Below are 17,020 nucleotides of genomic sequence, written 5' to 3' on the forward strand. Positions count from 1 at the left end.
TGCTATTCCATCCGGTTTGCGTTTAGTTGTACCATCATTTATTTGTCAACAGGACAATGACCCCAAACACACCTCCAGGCTTTGTAAGGGCTATTTGACCAAGAAGGAGAGTGATGGGGTGCTACGCCAGATAACCTGGCCTCCACAGTCACCAGACCTGAACCCAATCAAGATGGTTTGGGGTGAGCTGGACCGCAGAGTGAAGACAAAAGGGCCAACAAGTGCTAAGCATCTCTGTGAACTCCTTCAAGATTGTTGGAAGACCATTTCCGGTGACTACCTCTTGAAGCTCATCAAGAGAATGCCAAGAGTGTGCAAAGCAGTCATCAAAGCAAAAGGTGGCTACTTTGAAGAACCTAGAATATAAGACATATTTTCAGTTGTTTCACACTTTTTTATTAAGTATATAATTCCACATGTGTAAATTCATAGTTTGGATGCCTTCAGTGTGAATGTACAATTTTCATAGTCATGAAAATACAGAAAAATCTTTAAATGAGAAGGTGTGTCCTAACTTTTGGTCTGTACTGTATATGAAAACCCTCTCCATGTGTATAGCACCTTGGAAATAATGGTGCCTTGAAATAAATAATAATGATAATCCTAAGAATAGGCCATTAATTTCTAAGTCCTTTTAAGTTATCTTTGATCCTGACCATTGGGACAGGATGTTGGCTGGTGATGGTTTAAGCACAACCTCTGTGCACAGTGCTAAACTATACAGCAAAGGAGCAGTTATGTCATTATTACATGTGCAAAAATTCTAATGAGTCTGTTCATTAAAGAAGCACTCCCATCAAAGTTTTTATCCTCTTAATATATTGCAGTCATCATATTATATAGCACTGTGTACTTACAAATGCTCATTTTGATCTTCTACACAGTTAGTTCTTCTGTTTTCCATTAGGTCTATGACATCAGGTGGTTAAAGACAGACTAGTAGTTATGTGTTGGTCACTAACAATCTGAGACAAAGAGGTGGCTCCCTGCTGTGAACAATGGGAGCCGGCACCCCAGTGAAAGCCATAAATTCTCTGGATGGCTCTCACTGGGCGTAAAATTGCGGTGTTCGGCGGTCGTGACTTTGCCCATCCAAACCAAACTCTGCCCACTCATCAATTTAATTGGGTAATTGCAAGTTGGTGGAGTTTCGACTATGTGTGAACACATATTTAGTAGGGATCCATTTAGAATTCAAAAGAGCCGGCTCTTTTTGGGGAGCGGAGCCAGAAGATTCAGATCACCAAAAAGAGCCGGACTATCGATCACTACAGACTATCTGAATCCTTCTAAGCTCTATGTAGAAACAGTCAAGAAGTAAATTTTCTCTGCATAAGTCATGAGTCATCACTGCAAAAGCCTATGGTAAGGAGGAGGAGGGCAACTGGGTCAGGAGTTGAAAAGGGGAATGAGTCATGCAAGGGAAAGAGTCTTCCTATTTCTACATAGAGCAGAGAAAAGAGAATAATTAACTGGGCAGAAGGCAAAATGAGCAATTGTAAGTACATAATGCTGCATAATATGATTAATGCAATATATTAAGAGGATAAAAACTTTGAGAACCAACACACTTTGGTTCCACGCAGTTTGATTTGGTAACCACGCAGTTAAATGTGATTCTGGTTGCTTTCTAGAAAGATGCTATATTGTAGTTTATTTGTATATTATGTTACAAAGAAGGGTAAATAATCGTGAGATTTATGCAGATTCCTGTATTTGGCATAAGGAAGGGATTTTTTTCTAACTGATAATTATCTTGGACAGTTTTATTGTTTTTTCTCTTTTCACTCCAGGATAAAAGGTAAAACTTGATATGTATGTTTTCAATTTTAATGGCTATGTAACTATGTGCAGCCCCAATATCATAGCTGCAATTCTGGTCTACTGTCTTTTTTTCTTGGGTAGCCTTAATCGGAGTACAGGAAAAAAACACAATTGTGTCAAGTTTCGCTGTTCTTACATAATTTACATGGACATATAAGTTCTAAATGAGAATGAAGAATTACCTGTATATCCTCTTCAGTTTCTGTCACATCAAGAAAGAGGTCATTTCCTGAAAAAAAAATACACCAGAATTCGAACCTTTAGAACCACTAATGATGAATAAAGTATTATATTACAGCAGCATTAGATCATTTTTGTGCCTGTTAATATAAACGATTATGACAATTGATTGAATCTCTAAATGAATATGCTGATTTCCGAGTATTAATACAGACATGTTCCCCACCTTTCCGAACAAGTAACATCTGAAGATCAAATTGATAACAATGTTCTTTTCTATGGGCAGAAAGTAACATCTAGAAATATTTCCTTTTTTTTTTCATAATAAAAGTAGGGATGGGCGGACCCGTGGATGTTCTTGTCTGGCGGAAGTGTATAAAACAGTTTGGTTCGGATACCAGAGCGGTACCCGAACTAAATCCCGAACCCGGACCCCATTCAAGTGAATGGGGGGTCTGAACATCAGGCAGTTCCCACACTGTCATTTGTGTGACAGCGCGGGAAACACCGCTCTGATTGGCGGTAACCTTACTGAATTTACTGCTGGTCACAGAGCTGCGGTTTCCACTCTGTCACACAGAGGGCAGTGTGTGAGCCAGCAACTGTGACCGGCGGTGAAAAAGTTATTGCCGGTCATGTGTCGGCTGATGACTACTACTCTCATCAGCGTACACCTGGTCTCCCCCTATTGTTAAGAACCAACAAAGGTTAAGCAGACAGCTGCGGAGTCATATCAATAGGCGGGGAAGGGGCCATGGATATTAGCCCCCTCCCAGACTAATCTATTAGATGCGCCAATTTTGGCGCTTAGCCTCGGCTCTTACTGCTTGCCCTAGTGCGTTGGCAAACGGGGTAATACACATGTGGTCAAAATTGTTGGTACCCCTCGTTTAATGAAAGAAAAACCCACAATGGTCACAGAAATAACTTGAATCTGACAAAAGTAATATTGAATTAAAAATCTATGAAAATGAACAAATGAAAGTCAGACATTGCTTTTCAACCCTGCTTCCAAAGAATTTAAAAAAAAATTAAACTCATGAAATAGGCCTGGACAGAAATGATGGTACCCCTGAAAATAATGTGACAAAAGGGACATGTTAAATCAAGTTGTATCCACTAATTAGCATCACAGGTGTCTTCAATCTTGTAAATCATTCAGTGGGCCTGTATATAGGGCTACAGATACTCACTGTGCTGTTTGGTGACATGGTGTGTACCACACTCAACATGGACCAGAGGAAGCAAAGGAAAGAGTTGTCTCAGGAGATTAGAAAGAAAATTATAGACAAGCATTTTAAAGGTAAAGGTTATAAGACCATCTCCAAGCAGCTTGATGTTCCTGTGACTACAGTTGCACATATTATTCAGAAATTTAAGATCCATGGGACTGTAGCCAACCTCCCTGGATGTGACCACAGGAGGAAAATTGATGACAAATCAAAGAGATGGATAATACGAATGGTAACAAAAGAGCCCAGGATAACTTCTAAAGAGATTAAAAGTGAACTTCAAGCTCAAGGAACATCAGTGTCAGATCGCACCATCCGTCGCTGTTTGATCCAAAGTGGACTTCATGGGAGACGACCAAGGAGAACACCATTGTTGAAAAAAATTCATAAAAAAGCCAGACTGGAATTTGCCAAACTACATGTTGACAAGCCACAAAGCTTCTGGGAGAATGTCCTATGGACAGATGAGACAAAAATAGAAGTTTTTGGCAAGGCACATCAGCTCTATGTTCACAGATGGAAAAATGAAGCATATCAAGAAAAGAACACTGTCCCTACTGTGAAACATGAAGGAGGCTCTGTTATGTTCTGGTGCTGCTTTGCTGCATCTGGCACAGGGTGTCTTGAATCTGTGCAGGGTACAATGAAATCTCAAGACTATCAAGGGATTCTAGAGAGAAATGTGCTGCCCAGTGTCAGAAAGCTTGGTCTCAGTCGCAGGTCATGGGTCTTGCAACAGGATAATGACCCAAAACACACAGCTAAAAACACCCAAGAATGGCTAAGAGGAAAACATTGGACTATTCTGAAGTGGCCTTCTATGAGCCCTGACCTAAATCCTATTGAGCATCTTTTGAAAAGAGCTGAAACATGTCGTCTGGAAAAGGCAACCTTCAAACAAGAGACAACTGGAGCAGTTTGCTCATGAGTAGTGGGCCAAAATACCTGTCGAGAGGTGCAGAAGTCTCATTGACAGTTACAGGAATCATTTGATTGCAGTGATTGCCTCAAAAGGTTGTTCAACAGAATATTAAGTTAAGAGTACCATGATTTCTGTCCAGGCCTATTTCATGAGTTTAATTTTTTAAAAATTCTGTGGAAGCAGGGTTGAAAAGCAATGTCTGACTTTCATTTGTTCATTTTCAAAGATTTTTAATTTATCATTACTTTTGTCAGATTCAAGTTATTTCTGTGACCATTGTGGGATTTTCTTTTATTAAACGAGGGGTACCAACAATGCCGTCATCAAGCCAAGGGGTTAGTAATGGAGAGGTGTCTATCAGACACCCCCATTGCAAAGCTGACATCAACCCCAAAATATTACCCCGCTGGCCAATGTACCAGGACAAGTGGGAAGAGCTGGGCAAAGCTCCAGGATTGCCACATCTAATGGATGCGCCTTTTCTGGAGCAGCTGTGGGCTGTTTTAAGGCTGGGGAGGGCCAAATATCCATGGGCCTTCCCGGACTAAGAATACCAGCTCCAAGCTATCTGCTTTTGCTTGGCTGGTTATCAAAAATGGGGGGAATCCTCACACCATTTTTTTAAATTATTTATTTAAATAATTTAAAAAAACGACATGCGGGCCCCTCTGTTTATGATAACCAGCCAAGATAAACCAAACAACTGAGGGCTGCAGCCCGCTACTTTCTCTTTTACCTGAGCTTGTTATCAAAAATAAAGGGGACCCCACATCTATTTTTTTTTTCATGGTTCGCCAGCCCATCAGAGCCTTGCCAATACTTGACATGGTTGTGATGGGGCCGGAAGAGCCCACATAGGAAAAGCTTGTTGATTGGCTGTGTTTCAGCCTTTTAACAAACTTTGTTCGGGCTGCCGAACTCGAACAGTAACATGGGCTTCCGGGAGAAGCCCGTGTTCGGGGTCCGTGCACGGACACTAGGTGTCCGGTCCGGACTCCGAACTTTATCGTTTGGGTTTGCCCATCTCTAAAAGAAAACTGCCTACAACATGGTCAATGTATCCAACTTTCATGCTGTGTGTGGTTCTGAACATTATGGGCAGTGTGAATTTTAAGTATTAGTTACATTGTTTCAGACTGTGTGTGTTCTGTAAAAATATACAGATGTAGCCAGTATATAACCATGCTGTCTGTATGGCTTACGCTTTTATTGCTTAACAACTATGTATACTTCATTAAGAATAGTTCTACTTTTGGGGATCAATTTCTGCAATACTTTTAGTTCAAACTGTTACCCAATGAATTATTATTATTATTAGCTATACTATCCCACAAAACATTGCATATCCAAACAAAATATTTGCTCTATTTATTGTATTAGTTAAACTCTCGCCTGTTATTTTTTTCACTTTCAATTATGTTACAAAAGCTGGAATCTGATAAGTCATTCTGGGAAACACCATAGATTTTTTTTGCACTAGCATTTATACATGGCAAACAACATTGTTTGCTACTTCTACCTGTGAGTTGATCATTTAGGTGGATTAATGGGAAAAAGAAAGGCATACCTTCAGTGGAAAAAAATCTCTTAAGAAATTCACTTCCATGAGTAAATTTGACTTTTATCTATGCTCTATGCTATGTATTAGCTCAGATCATAAAGTGCATTTACAATCCACGATTATCAGGAATTAAATATGTTTGTTTCCCGAGAATCATGCATTGTAAACTGGCTGCCAATCATCCAACATCGAGTAAAATTTTCTTTTGTTTGCCCAAAACTTTGTTGTTGACAGCACATGATTCTGAATTTACATGACCTGTTTGCCGAGAACAATGGCGAGAACGGAGCGATCTATTACTGATCGGTCTCTGTCCATCTCAAGTGCAGTTGGCCTGCCTAAACAGGCTATTAACCCCTTAATAATATATGACATATAGAATCATATTGCCAGGTCAGTTTTACCATATAGTGAACATGGTAAATAACCCCCTCCCTTAACCCCTTAAGCCCCGGAGCATTTTCCGTTTTTGCATTTTCGTTTTTGCTCCCCTTGTTCCCAGAGCCATAGCGTTTTTATTTTTTGGTCAATATGGCCATGTGAGGGCTTATTTTTTGCGGGACGAGTTGTACTTTTCAACGCCATTACTAGTTTTACCATATCCTGTATGGGAAAACGGGAAAAAAATCCCAAGTGCGGTAAAATTGCAAAAAAAGTGCAATACCACAGTTGTTTTTTACTTATTTTTTTTACCACATTCACTGAATGCTAAAACTGACCTGCCCTTCTTATTCTACAGGTCATTACGAGTTCATAGACACCAAACATGTATAGGTTCTTTTATATTTAAGTGGTGAAAAAAAATCCAAAATTTGGTAAAAAAAAAAAAAAAAAAAAAAAAAAAAATAGCGCCACTTTCTAAGACCCGTAGCGTCTCCATTTTTCGTGATCTGGGGCTGGTTGATGGCTTATTTTTTGCGCACCGGGCTGACGTTTTTATTGATAACATTTGGGGTAGATCCGATGTTTTGATCGCCCGTTATTGCATTTTATTGCAATTTTGCGGCGACCAAAAAACGTAATTCTGGCGTTTAGAATTTTTTTCTCGTTACGCCGTTTACCGATCGGATTAATTATTTTTTTATATTGATAGATCGGGCGATTCTGAACGCGGCGATACCAAATATGTGTATGTAGGTTTTTTTTTTTATATTTTATTTTGAATGGGGCAAAAGGGGGGTGATTTAAACTTTTATATATTTTTTTATATTTTTAAAAACTTTTTTTTTTTACTTTTTGCATGCTTCAATAGTCTCCATAGGAAACTAGAAGCAGCAACTGTCCGATCGCCTCTGCTACATACAGGGGACGAGCAGGTCCCCTGCATGCAGCAGAAATGGTCCTGTGCTATGAGCGCCGACCACTAGGTGGCGCTCATAGCAACAAGATCATGACAACCACAGGCGTCTGCTGCAGACCCTGGGTTGTCATGCCCACCCATCGGTGACCCGCGATCACGTGACGGGGTCGCCGGTGGGCGGGGCTTATGACGCGCTACCCGGAAGCGCGCGTTAAATGCCGCTGTCGGAGATTGACAGCGGCATTCAACATGTTAACAGCCGCGGGTGGATCGCGATTCCACCCGGGGCTGTTGCGAGCACATGTCAGCTGTAAGAATCAGCTGACATGTGCTCGGTTCAGTGAGGGCTCAGCGCAGCAGCCCTCACTGAACGAGCAGTACGCAAATATGCGTACTAATACGGCACCGGTAGTTAAGGGGTTAAAATTGTGAAATCGCTCTTTCTGGCCATTTCAATGCACTTCAAACTTTTTTCCTGCTTTCCAGTGCATCACATGATAAAATTAATGGTGTGACTCAAAAGTACAACTCGTTCCGTAAAAAAACAAGCTCTCATACAGGTATTGGGATGGAAAAATAAAAAAGTTATTGCTCTTGAAAGAAGGGGAGGAAGAAGCGAAAATGAAAGCCCCCCCCCCGAGAAAATCGTCCGAGGGGAAAGGAGTTAAATAACTGCTGACTGGCAGACAGAAGGGAAGTTAAAAAGAAGACAAGTTTTGCACTAAAATTCGGTTGATCGTTGAAGGTAAAAGGTACTGATCATGGGCATATAACAGCCCTATGAAGGTATTATTTTTCACTGAAGGTAGAGTTCAGGAACAAATCAGTTTGACAAATATCAATTAACTAAAATGGATATAACAGAAGTTGTTAGGTATTAATTTACTATTTTAATGGGTACAATTTCGCTATATGTGGCCCTTTGCTTTTTCTTTTTATGATGGATTTTGAGTGTCCTCTGCTTCTTCCTTATTTTCATTATGTGACATCTTATGTTATGTTACATATCCTAATAAAGCATATGGCTATTTATTACAATCTTTTTATGCTCTAATGTACCTTATAACCCTATTCTCTTAAATGATGATGAAGTGAAATTCATTCTAAATATCATTATAGTAATCAGGCCTTGAGTGCAGAACCTTTTACTAGATATAAAAATTAATTCAGTTTTCAGAGTTCTCATTCAGGCTGTGTGCCCACGATGCGTTTTTTAAGCGTTTCCGCAGCGGCAAAAACGCTGCAGAAACGCTTAAAAAAGCATGGTAGAAGGCCTGCCATGTTCCCCAATGATAATCCGCATGTGCTGTGCACATGCTGCGGAAATTTCCGCTGCGGATTATCATTGCGGAAAAATCCGCAGCACTACCAATTATTTTGCGGAAGTGCTGCGTTTTCGCCGCCATTGACTTGCATTAGAACGCATGTATTCTGCTTCACTAGATAAGGACATGCGGAATACATGCGGTCAATGTGCGGATGGTACCCAGGTCTAGAGGAGAGAAGACTCTCCTCCGGACCCGGGTACCATAGAAAACTGTAAAAAAAAAAAGAATAAAATAAAAAATAAAGATTATATTTACCTTCTGGCGGCCCCCGCTGCACTCGTTCTTTCATGCCGGCAGCTAGCGATGGACTGAAGGACCTGCGCTGACGTCATAGTCATGTGACGGGTCACGCCACGCTGACGTCGGCAGGTCCTTCAGTGTACCGCTGCCGGCAGCCAGGACGGAGGGAAACAAGACACCGGGGGCCATCGGAAGGCAAGTATATATTTTATTTTTTTATTTTTTACCATTCTTTCGGTCACACTATATAAATCCATGCCGTTTGCATGGATTTATATAGTGTGACCAAGTTGACAAGCACTTTCCAAGTGATGCTAAAATCGCTTGGAAAGCGCTCGACAACCCGCATGCGGAAATGCATGTGAAGAACGCTTCACTTCCGCTTGTGTCTGGCAGGAAAACGCATGTACAATCCGCATGTACAATCCGCATGTACAATCCGCATGCGTTTTTTCTGCCAGGGAGATGCAGAAACGCTCAGGAAAAAATCCTGAGCATTTCTGCATCATGGGCACATAGCCTAAAGGGTTTTTCTCACGAGCAAAGTTAGTTTTATTTAACATTTTAATCAATAGCTCTTTGAATAATAATAGTTTCCACAATTGGATGTGTTTAAATAAAATGTTCCTGTGCTGAGATAATCTTATAAATGTTCCCCCTGCTGTGTACTGTGTAATGGCTGTGTCTGACTGTGTACAGAACATGGTCTGATCATACCACATCTCCTGGGCAGGAAAAGAGTATACAGACATTACAGCAGGGGATCACAGCTGATTCATTTTGTGAGGTAAAACTGCTTGAAATAGGCAGTGAAATGTTTTTCCTCACAAAAAAGAACCAGCTGTGATCCCCTGCTGTAATGTCTGTATACTCTTTAGCTTCCCCCCCTGCCCTGGAGATGTGGTATTATCAGACCATGTTCCTGTACGGTCAGACACAGCCATTACACAGTACACAGAAGGGGAACATTTATATGATTATCTCCGCACAGGAACATTTTTTTAACACATGCAATTGCAGAACTTATTTTTATTCCAAGATCTATTAATCAAAATATACTTTGTTCTTGGGAAAACTCCTTTAATGAGAACTTGACAGTATGAATTTACTTCTGGAACTAGTGATATGGCTATATTGGTCATAGTACACCAATAAAAAAGATTGGTAGTAATCCAATGTGCCAACCCTGAAAAACGGAGCTTTAAAGCTGCATGCAAATTAACCTGGAAGTGCAATGGTGATGTGTCGATGCTCTCCAAGTGCATCAGTCCTGCCCCAATGCACTGCCAGACTAATTTGCTTGTGGCTTCAAAGCGGCTTCAAGTGGCTTTTTTATTATTGGCACATCGAATCACTACAAAAAAGTATAATTTTTATTGTTCTAGTACGACCTATACAGTCATACCAGTAGTGTTAGTGCTGTAATCATCTACAGCAGTGTTTCCCAAATCCCATCCTCACGGCCCCCCACAGGTCATGTTTTCAGGATTTCCTTAGCATTGCACAGGTGATTGAAGTATCATCAAGGCATCAGGAATTCTCTCACCTGTGTAATACAAAAGGAGATCCTGAAAACATGACCTGTGGGGGGCTGTGAGGATGGGGTTTGGGAAACACTGATCTACAGCTTTTCTTTGAAAGGAAATGGTGCGTCATTATGACAAGGATGATTTTAAATGACAGAAAGTGGTGTACATTTGATCATTTTGCTCTAGATGATAATTTCATAATTACACATCATATACTATAAAAGGACCTTAAACTAAAAGTGAAAACTAACACACAAGACCCCCCATAACTGAACTAGTCTCATTGCATTTCAATTTGACAACCTGACCATCTTGGGTAGAGAATGATGTGCAAACAATTTGCTCTAAGGTTGCTCTAATATTCTACGCTAGAGATATAATATGGCACAGGTTGACTATAAAGGCTTAGAATAGTAACCAGGGGAAATAACTAGCAAGTTGGTTAAAAACAAATTTAATGGGAAAAAAAAGAAAATAAATGTTTTTCTTACCTTTGACACAAAATGGAGACGAGATTGTCTATATTCCACATATTCAGACTGTGCACATTAGACATTTTATTTTGTAGAAAGAAACCTTCTATATAATTAGCAACCAATGTGTGTAGACTGGGAGCTCTATCTCAATGAGATTACTTGTACTTATTGTGGGGCCAACACAAGCACATTTATGGCAGATGTGTTATATAACAATCTTACTAACAACGCAATAAAAATGTTTAATATAATAATGAGCCTTTTAGCATTTGGTAACACAAAGGACTGTAAATTGTAACCTTAGCAGTGTTAGGACAAAACAATGACAATGTAAATGATACATGCATGTAATAAACAAGAAACAGATGTAAATCACACATGATACTATACATATCAAATATGAAATGCAGATTCAATTATAGACAAAACAAAGTCCACACAAGTTCTTAGTTTTTAAGACATTTGACAACGGCGTTTGTGGAAATGGTGAGCAAGTGTTCAAGCAGGTGGGAGAAGACATTAAATCTATCCGTTCATGAAAGAAGAATCCTATGCAATAATAAAAAATGCAGTCAACATTTGTTCAGAACGAAAGTCATTTCTACAATTTATGGCATTGGAACTAAATGTGTAATGTAATAAAATATATTATTATTTTAATTAACATCATAATATAGGATCAAACTGTTATTTCTATGGTTGAATTTACTATATATCTGCATATAGATATATTGCATAGGACCAGAACACCAGCAGATTTAGTGATAAAGGAGAAAGGTGACAAAGAAACTGAGTTGATTGTAACACAATGATTGATGAATGAATGCAACCAATTATGACATAACCTAATACGTAATATTAATCATAGGACTAGGCTTCAGGAAGTCAATGACGTGGTATGCACATGGTGAAAATGGCACAAACTTCACACTTATACCTAAAGCACGGCCACAAGTGATGATAAATGTATTAGGGACATAAATTATATATTAACAGATGCAAGAATTAGTAAAAATGAACATGTAAATACGGCATGAAATGTTTACTTCTTACATGAAAAGCTTTTTTACTTGTCCAATACTAATAATATTAGTTTATGTAGAATATGATGTTGATTGCATTATGAGCAAAGTGATAACTGTACAGCTCCCATTTACAATGCATGCATTTGGCATAGGCTTGGGAGTTACAGTTTTGGGTTTTCAATACACGATGTATACATAATAATGTAACCCAATTTAAAGGGTTTGCTCAGGATTAGATAACAGGATTTTTTATTTTCTAGAAACGGAGCCACTTCTTGCCATGGTCTATGTTCGGTTTTGCTATGGGATTTATCTGCAATAACACACACAGACCAAGGAGAAGAGTGCTGCTGTTTCAGGGAGATAAAAAAGCAGCCACTGTAATCCTGGTCAGCTCATTTATTATTATATACTGATTTTCCTTTTCATACAGTTTGTGACACATATAAGACACAATGTATGCTAGCACTGCACCGGATATCTACTGTCTGATATTTGTACAAGATTTACTTAGTATTGGCATAAACCTGCTGCATCATCAGAAATCAGATATACAAAAGACGTACCAGAAAGTCAAAGAACTACATCAGCGCTTCTACACCTCTATCTATGGTTTACATAGCTTCTACATTATTCAGTTTGTTCATTATCCAGAGAATCACAGATATACATTGTTCAGGGATGTTACATTAATGTCTATATAACCATAGGTCACATGAAAGAATGATAAAGCGATTTATAGAGTCCATAACACCTAACTCTTACACAGCTGGAAGATACTAATGTCAAGATGACCTTGAGTTGTAGCTTAATATTGAAAACTCAAGTGTTTATGAGCTATGCACAATTATGACCTATGTGATTTACTTGAAAGAGTTTCCTATAGTCAAAAACACCTGAAATGTACCAACCTAATAATCAACATGTGCACCACCATTAATAACATATAATAAACAACATCAAATGAATCCAAGAAGACTTGGAAGTCTTTGACATACTGTTTTCTGGGATAATATTGTATGCAAATAAACGTTCTCCTAGAATGAAAGAAAACTATTGAACTCTTTAACAAGCCTTGCAACATGACTAGGGATGTAAAGCTCATTAAAGGGATGAACACGAACTAATCTGCTGTTTTCCAATGGAGCATTAACAATAAGACTGCAATCCAGCTGGTCTTCTGGAGGAATTGAACCTTTTTTTTTATTTAGTTATCGATCAGCCTTTACAAAGTTATGACATACTCAGTTACTTTATTTTTCTTCCTTCTCTCTCCAACGTCATGATGAAAGTGTTGTTTTATCGGTCCAGTTCATGCTGTCTTAGGAGCTGCTTTTACTTAAAGATCTAACAAAAATCTGTTTACAAACTGTTCACAAACTCTCTGCCTGTGCATGTGGGAGGGCAGAAGAGAAGCGCACACAGGGAGAGTGATTGTACATTGTGTTGGAGTCAGATTCTTGCTAGAGCAGCAGTTCAAAGCAGCTTGTGAAAGAGCATGAACCAGTCAGTTAAAACTGCACTGCATTGAAAGAAGGAAACAAAATTAAGTAGTAGAGTATATTTCAAAGATTTATAACTTTGCAAAGGCTGATCAATAATTAAAAAAAATAACTTTTTTTTCTATTTAAAGAGAGCCAGCCCCATCCTCCTAAGCTAGCATTAAACTAAAAATGACATTTATGTAGATAGTGTAGACCAGGGGTGGGCCATTTACGGCCCTCAATGACCTTTTCTCTGGCCTCCGCACAGATTCCTAGAAACCACAGTGCTCGGGCCAGCAGCTTCATTTTGACAGCCATTTAATTTCTTCTTAGTCTGCAAGCACGCAATTTGGTCATGTTCCACTTTTCCAATACAATTTTTTTGTATTAGACAACCTTTCAGAGAGGCGGTATAAATATGGTGTTCATTTCAAAAGAAAACTGTTGCAATTGTTTTTAAAAGATGCCAAAATAATGGGCTTTAGTTTGAAAAATTTCTTTGCAGGTCCAGTTTTCAGTTTGAGTGTTTGCTATATTTTGGTGCAAAAGTGAATCAAAAATATGAAGTGGTTCTGTCTATGCGAGGTCAGACCAGTAATGTAGAGGAGACTGTTTTCTAAAGAAAAGTACATTTTTCAAATTAACATATGCATTGCCTACGGAAATCTCATTTTTAGTTTGGTACAGCACACAGAAAGTACTCCATTTCTGCCAACAAAAATACGGTCATCAAAATGAATCATACTGTGAATGTTCCCCATGATATTCTAAGGTTTCGGTGACATTCGGGTAAATAGTAAATAAAGGAATCCATCTAATGACATTGTCTGCAGACCAAGTGAGTACATGACTATACTATACACTACAGTATATTGTAAACTATATATACTATGTGATAGATACAGCAACAGTAATTAAGGTCAGTATATGGACAGAATATCAGATTCTTTTGTGTCATTATTATTGCATACTCATAAGTCATTAATACTAAACAGCAAATTAAAATCTTTACATAGTACATCTTTACATCTGTATTACTATATCTGAATTTAGATCTAAAACGTCATACCTGGGTTGTCCGTTGTCATATCAAGCACCACTTGATCGCTGCGTTTCCCATACAGACCATTGCTGCACAATGCCACAACTTGAAGTACATAGCTTGTGTTGGGCATTAAATTATACAAAATTGCACCCTAAAGAACAAAATAAAAATATTTATATTGCTTATCAATGTGGTAAAAACAACCAAGGCTTACTTATGAAATGTCTTGCTATATTAAATATTCCCTTTAGGAAATGAAAATCTTGAACAATCCTACATTGGAACCTGGCGTTACCTTTTATAAAATTTTAGGCAAAGAAATGCAGATGTAATAAACGGCATTTCTCCTGGAATATAAAATAAAAGCAAAAGTATAGAAAAAACACAGGACTGGTTAATATACATTGTGAATACACTCCACAATGTGTACATGCGATTTCTCAATATATCATACTGTTGTACTCCCACTGGTAATGTACCCTAAGAGTCTGGGAAATTATCAAAATATCAAAGTATCTGCTATAGCGAAGTGTCAGGTAATACAATTTTACCTTTAATTCAACCATTAATGATTGGCTCTTAAGAAGAAGCATAAACATATAGCGTACACACACATAAAAAATGGCAACCTAATAATGCCATACACCTGTTAGTGCAGAACCAAGTTCAGATGCATACTTAAATCAAATCAATAACAAACCTGATGAGATTAAAAGAAGGAAAGGTCTCACCCAGATCACTAAGGACATTGGCAGGTGTAGAATTATGGTCCTCTGAGCTTGCCAGGTGTAGAATAATAATAATAATAATCTTTTTATTTATATAGCGCCAACATATTCTGCAGCGCTTTACATACATTACCATCGCTATCCCCATTGGGGCTCACAATCTACATTCCCTATCAGTATGTCTTTGGAGTGTGGGAGGAAACCGGAGAACCTGGAGGAAACCCAGGCAAACATGGGGAGAACATACAAACTCCTTGCAGATCTTGTCCTTGGTGGGATTTGAACCCAGGACCCCAGTGCTGCAAGGCTGCAGTGCTAACCACTGATCCACCATACTGCCCATAGAAGCCTATTTGGGATGCCCACACAACCCTTATGAGCAGGGCCTTTGGCCAAAAAATTTCAGCAGGACATCTCCCCAATGTGAGACTATCCTGCTGAATCTGGAAAGATTGGGAGGTATAGATAATCTCCCGCTGATAAAACAGTGGTTTTATCAAAACTACAGCAAGCAGCCCACTTAGTGACGGAAACGTCGCTGGAATCAAAGTCTCTGTCCCTACATTATGCTGCAGTCAGATTAGGTGGCAAAAACCTTGAGATAGATTCCATTGAAAATTTAGTTTTTCCCCTGTGATTGGTTATGGGAGCTGGAGAGAAACAGGGAATGTGCGGAGCAGCACAGCTTATGAGGTGACTATGCTTTGGATGATATTCATAAGAGTATTCTCCATGAACAAGAATATTTGGAGGTATGCATCATGGCTTTTGTGCCAGTTTTGTGCCTCGTGTCAAAAATTTGTGCATTTTTATTGCATGTCATTTTTATATAAAAGTGTAATTTTTTTTTGCAGTTTTATGTTGTTCTTGCTACTTTTTACAAGAGGCCATAGTTAGAAAAGGTTTTATCCAGATTTATAAATAAATTCTGCTTTAAAAAACAAACAATGAGACAGACTTGTAAATGGTCTATGTGAGTATTGCAGTAAGGCAGGTCCATTTTCTATAGGATAACTACATGTTAGTTATATGGAAATAACTGTTTAATGGCAAATATTTGGACAACAAGATTTATTTGAAAATAATAATGCCCAATAATATACCCAGTGCCACATTTATCTGGTGTCCAGTCTGTTATCAAACATATCAGGTTTGAGAAACTTAGATTTAGGCTATGGCCCCACTATCAGTATTTGGTCAGTATTTTACCTCAGTATCTGTAAGCCAAAACCAGGAGTGGGTGATAAATGCAGAATTGGTGACTTGTTTCTATTATACCTTTTCTCTGATTGTTCCTCACCTGGTGTTGGTTTACAGATACTGAGGAAAAATACTGACTGAATACTGACAAAATACTGATCATGGGGCTGTAGGCAACACATTCAGTATTTGGTCAGTATTTTACATCAGTATATGTAAGCCAAAATCAGGTGAGGAACAATCAGAGGAAAAGTATAATAGAAACAGGTCACCACTTCTGTATTTATCACCCACTCCTGGTTTTGGCTTACAAATACTGATGTAAAATACTGAACGTGTGAATGTGGCCTAAATAAGGATCAGATTAAATCTTGTCATAGATGATCAGGACAGACTTTCCAGATCTCCCTGAAAAAGATCTGAACCTGTCTATGGCTTTCCCTGACTCTAAATATATGGCTTCTGGGAGCCATAAAATGCTTAATTGATACTGGCCTGACTTTGTAAATCATTTAAAGCGCATTTGGTTTCGCTGTATATCATTCTAAACTCTCTGCATGGGAAACCAATCTAAAAAAAAAACAAGTTTAGAACAATTACCAGGTCCTGGTATCCATCTGTCAGGTATTCATGTCTTGTTTGGTCTTCTCCTTGTAGCTGCTGATAATAGACTACATATCTCTCAATAACTGCTTCATAAACAACCCGAGGCCTCTTCCATGTAATTAAAAGGCTCGTGCTGTTCTGGGATTCAGCCTGGACATCTTCTGGTTCTGAACTGCAAACTGAAAAAAAGAAAAAGGGGAAAAAAAAGTGAAAATATTTTATTTTTGTTCATACTATGTATATATAGTATTATTATTAATAATAATATAACATGTAGATTGCTCTGTAAACTTACCCATCACCAATAGGGAACTCTAAATAGCAGACATATTCATAAAAA

The 17,020-nt window shown here is 38.5% G+C and overlaps 1 protein-coding gene across 4 annotated transcripts in view; it reads right to left on the reverse strand.

Moving 5' to 3' along the window:
- The window catches only part of PTPRZ1 (protein tyrosine phosphatase receptor type Z1), a 301,694-nt gene that overhangs the window by 98,322 nt on the left and 186,352 nt on the right, over positions 1 to 17,020 (reverse strand). For all 4 annotated transcript variants that reach the window (XM_073652058.1, XM_073652061.1, XM_073652060.1 and 1 more), the window contains exons 9-11: positions 16,675 to 16,859; positions 14,171 to 14,297; positions 2,007 to 2,053 (exon numbers count right to left, since the gene is read on the reverse strand). In XM_073652058.1, the coding sequence (XP_073508159.1) occupies positions 2,007 to 2,053; positions 14,171 to 14,297; positions 16,675 to 16,859 (359 nt within the window). The remainder of the gene's footprint in view (positions 1 to 2,006; positions 2,054 to 14,170; positions 14,298 to 16,674; positions 16,860 to 17,020) is intronic.

This window comes from Phyllobates terribilis, unplaced genomic scaffold (assembly GCF_046119375.1).
Source record: "Phyllobates terribilis strain yellow unplaced genomic scaffold, ASM4611937v1 Scaffold_11__3_contigs__length_659146591, whole genome shotgun sequence".
Classification (NCBI taxonomy): Eukaryota; Metazoa; Chordata; class Amphibia; order Anura; family Dendrobatidae; genus Phyllobates; species Phyllobates terribilis.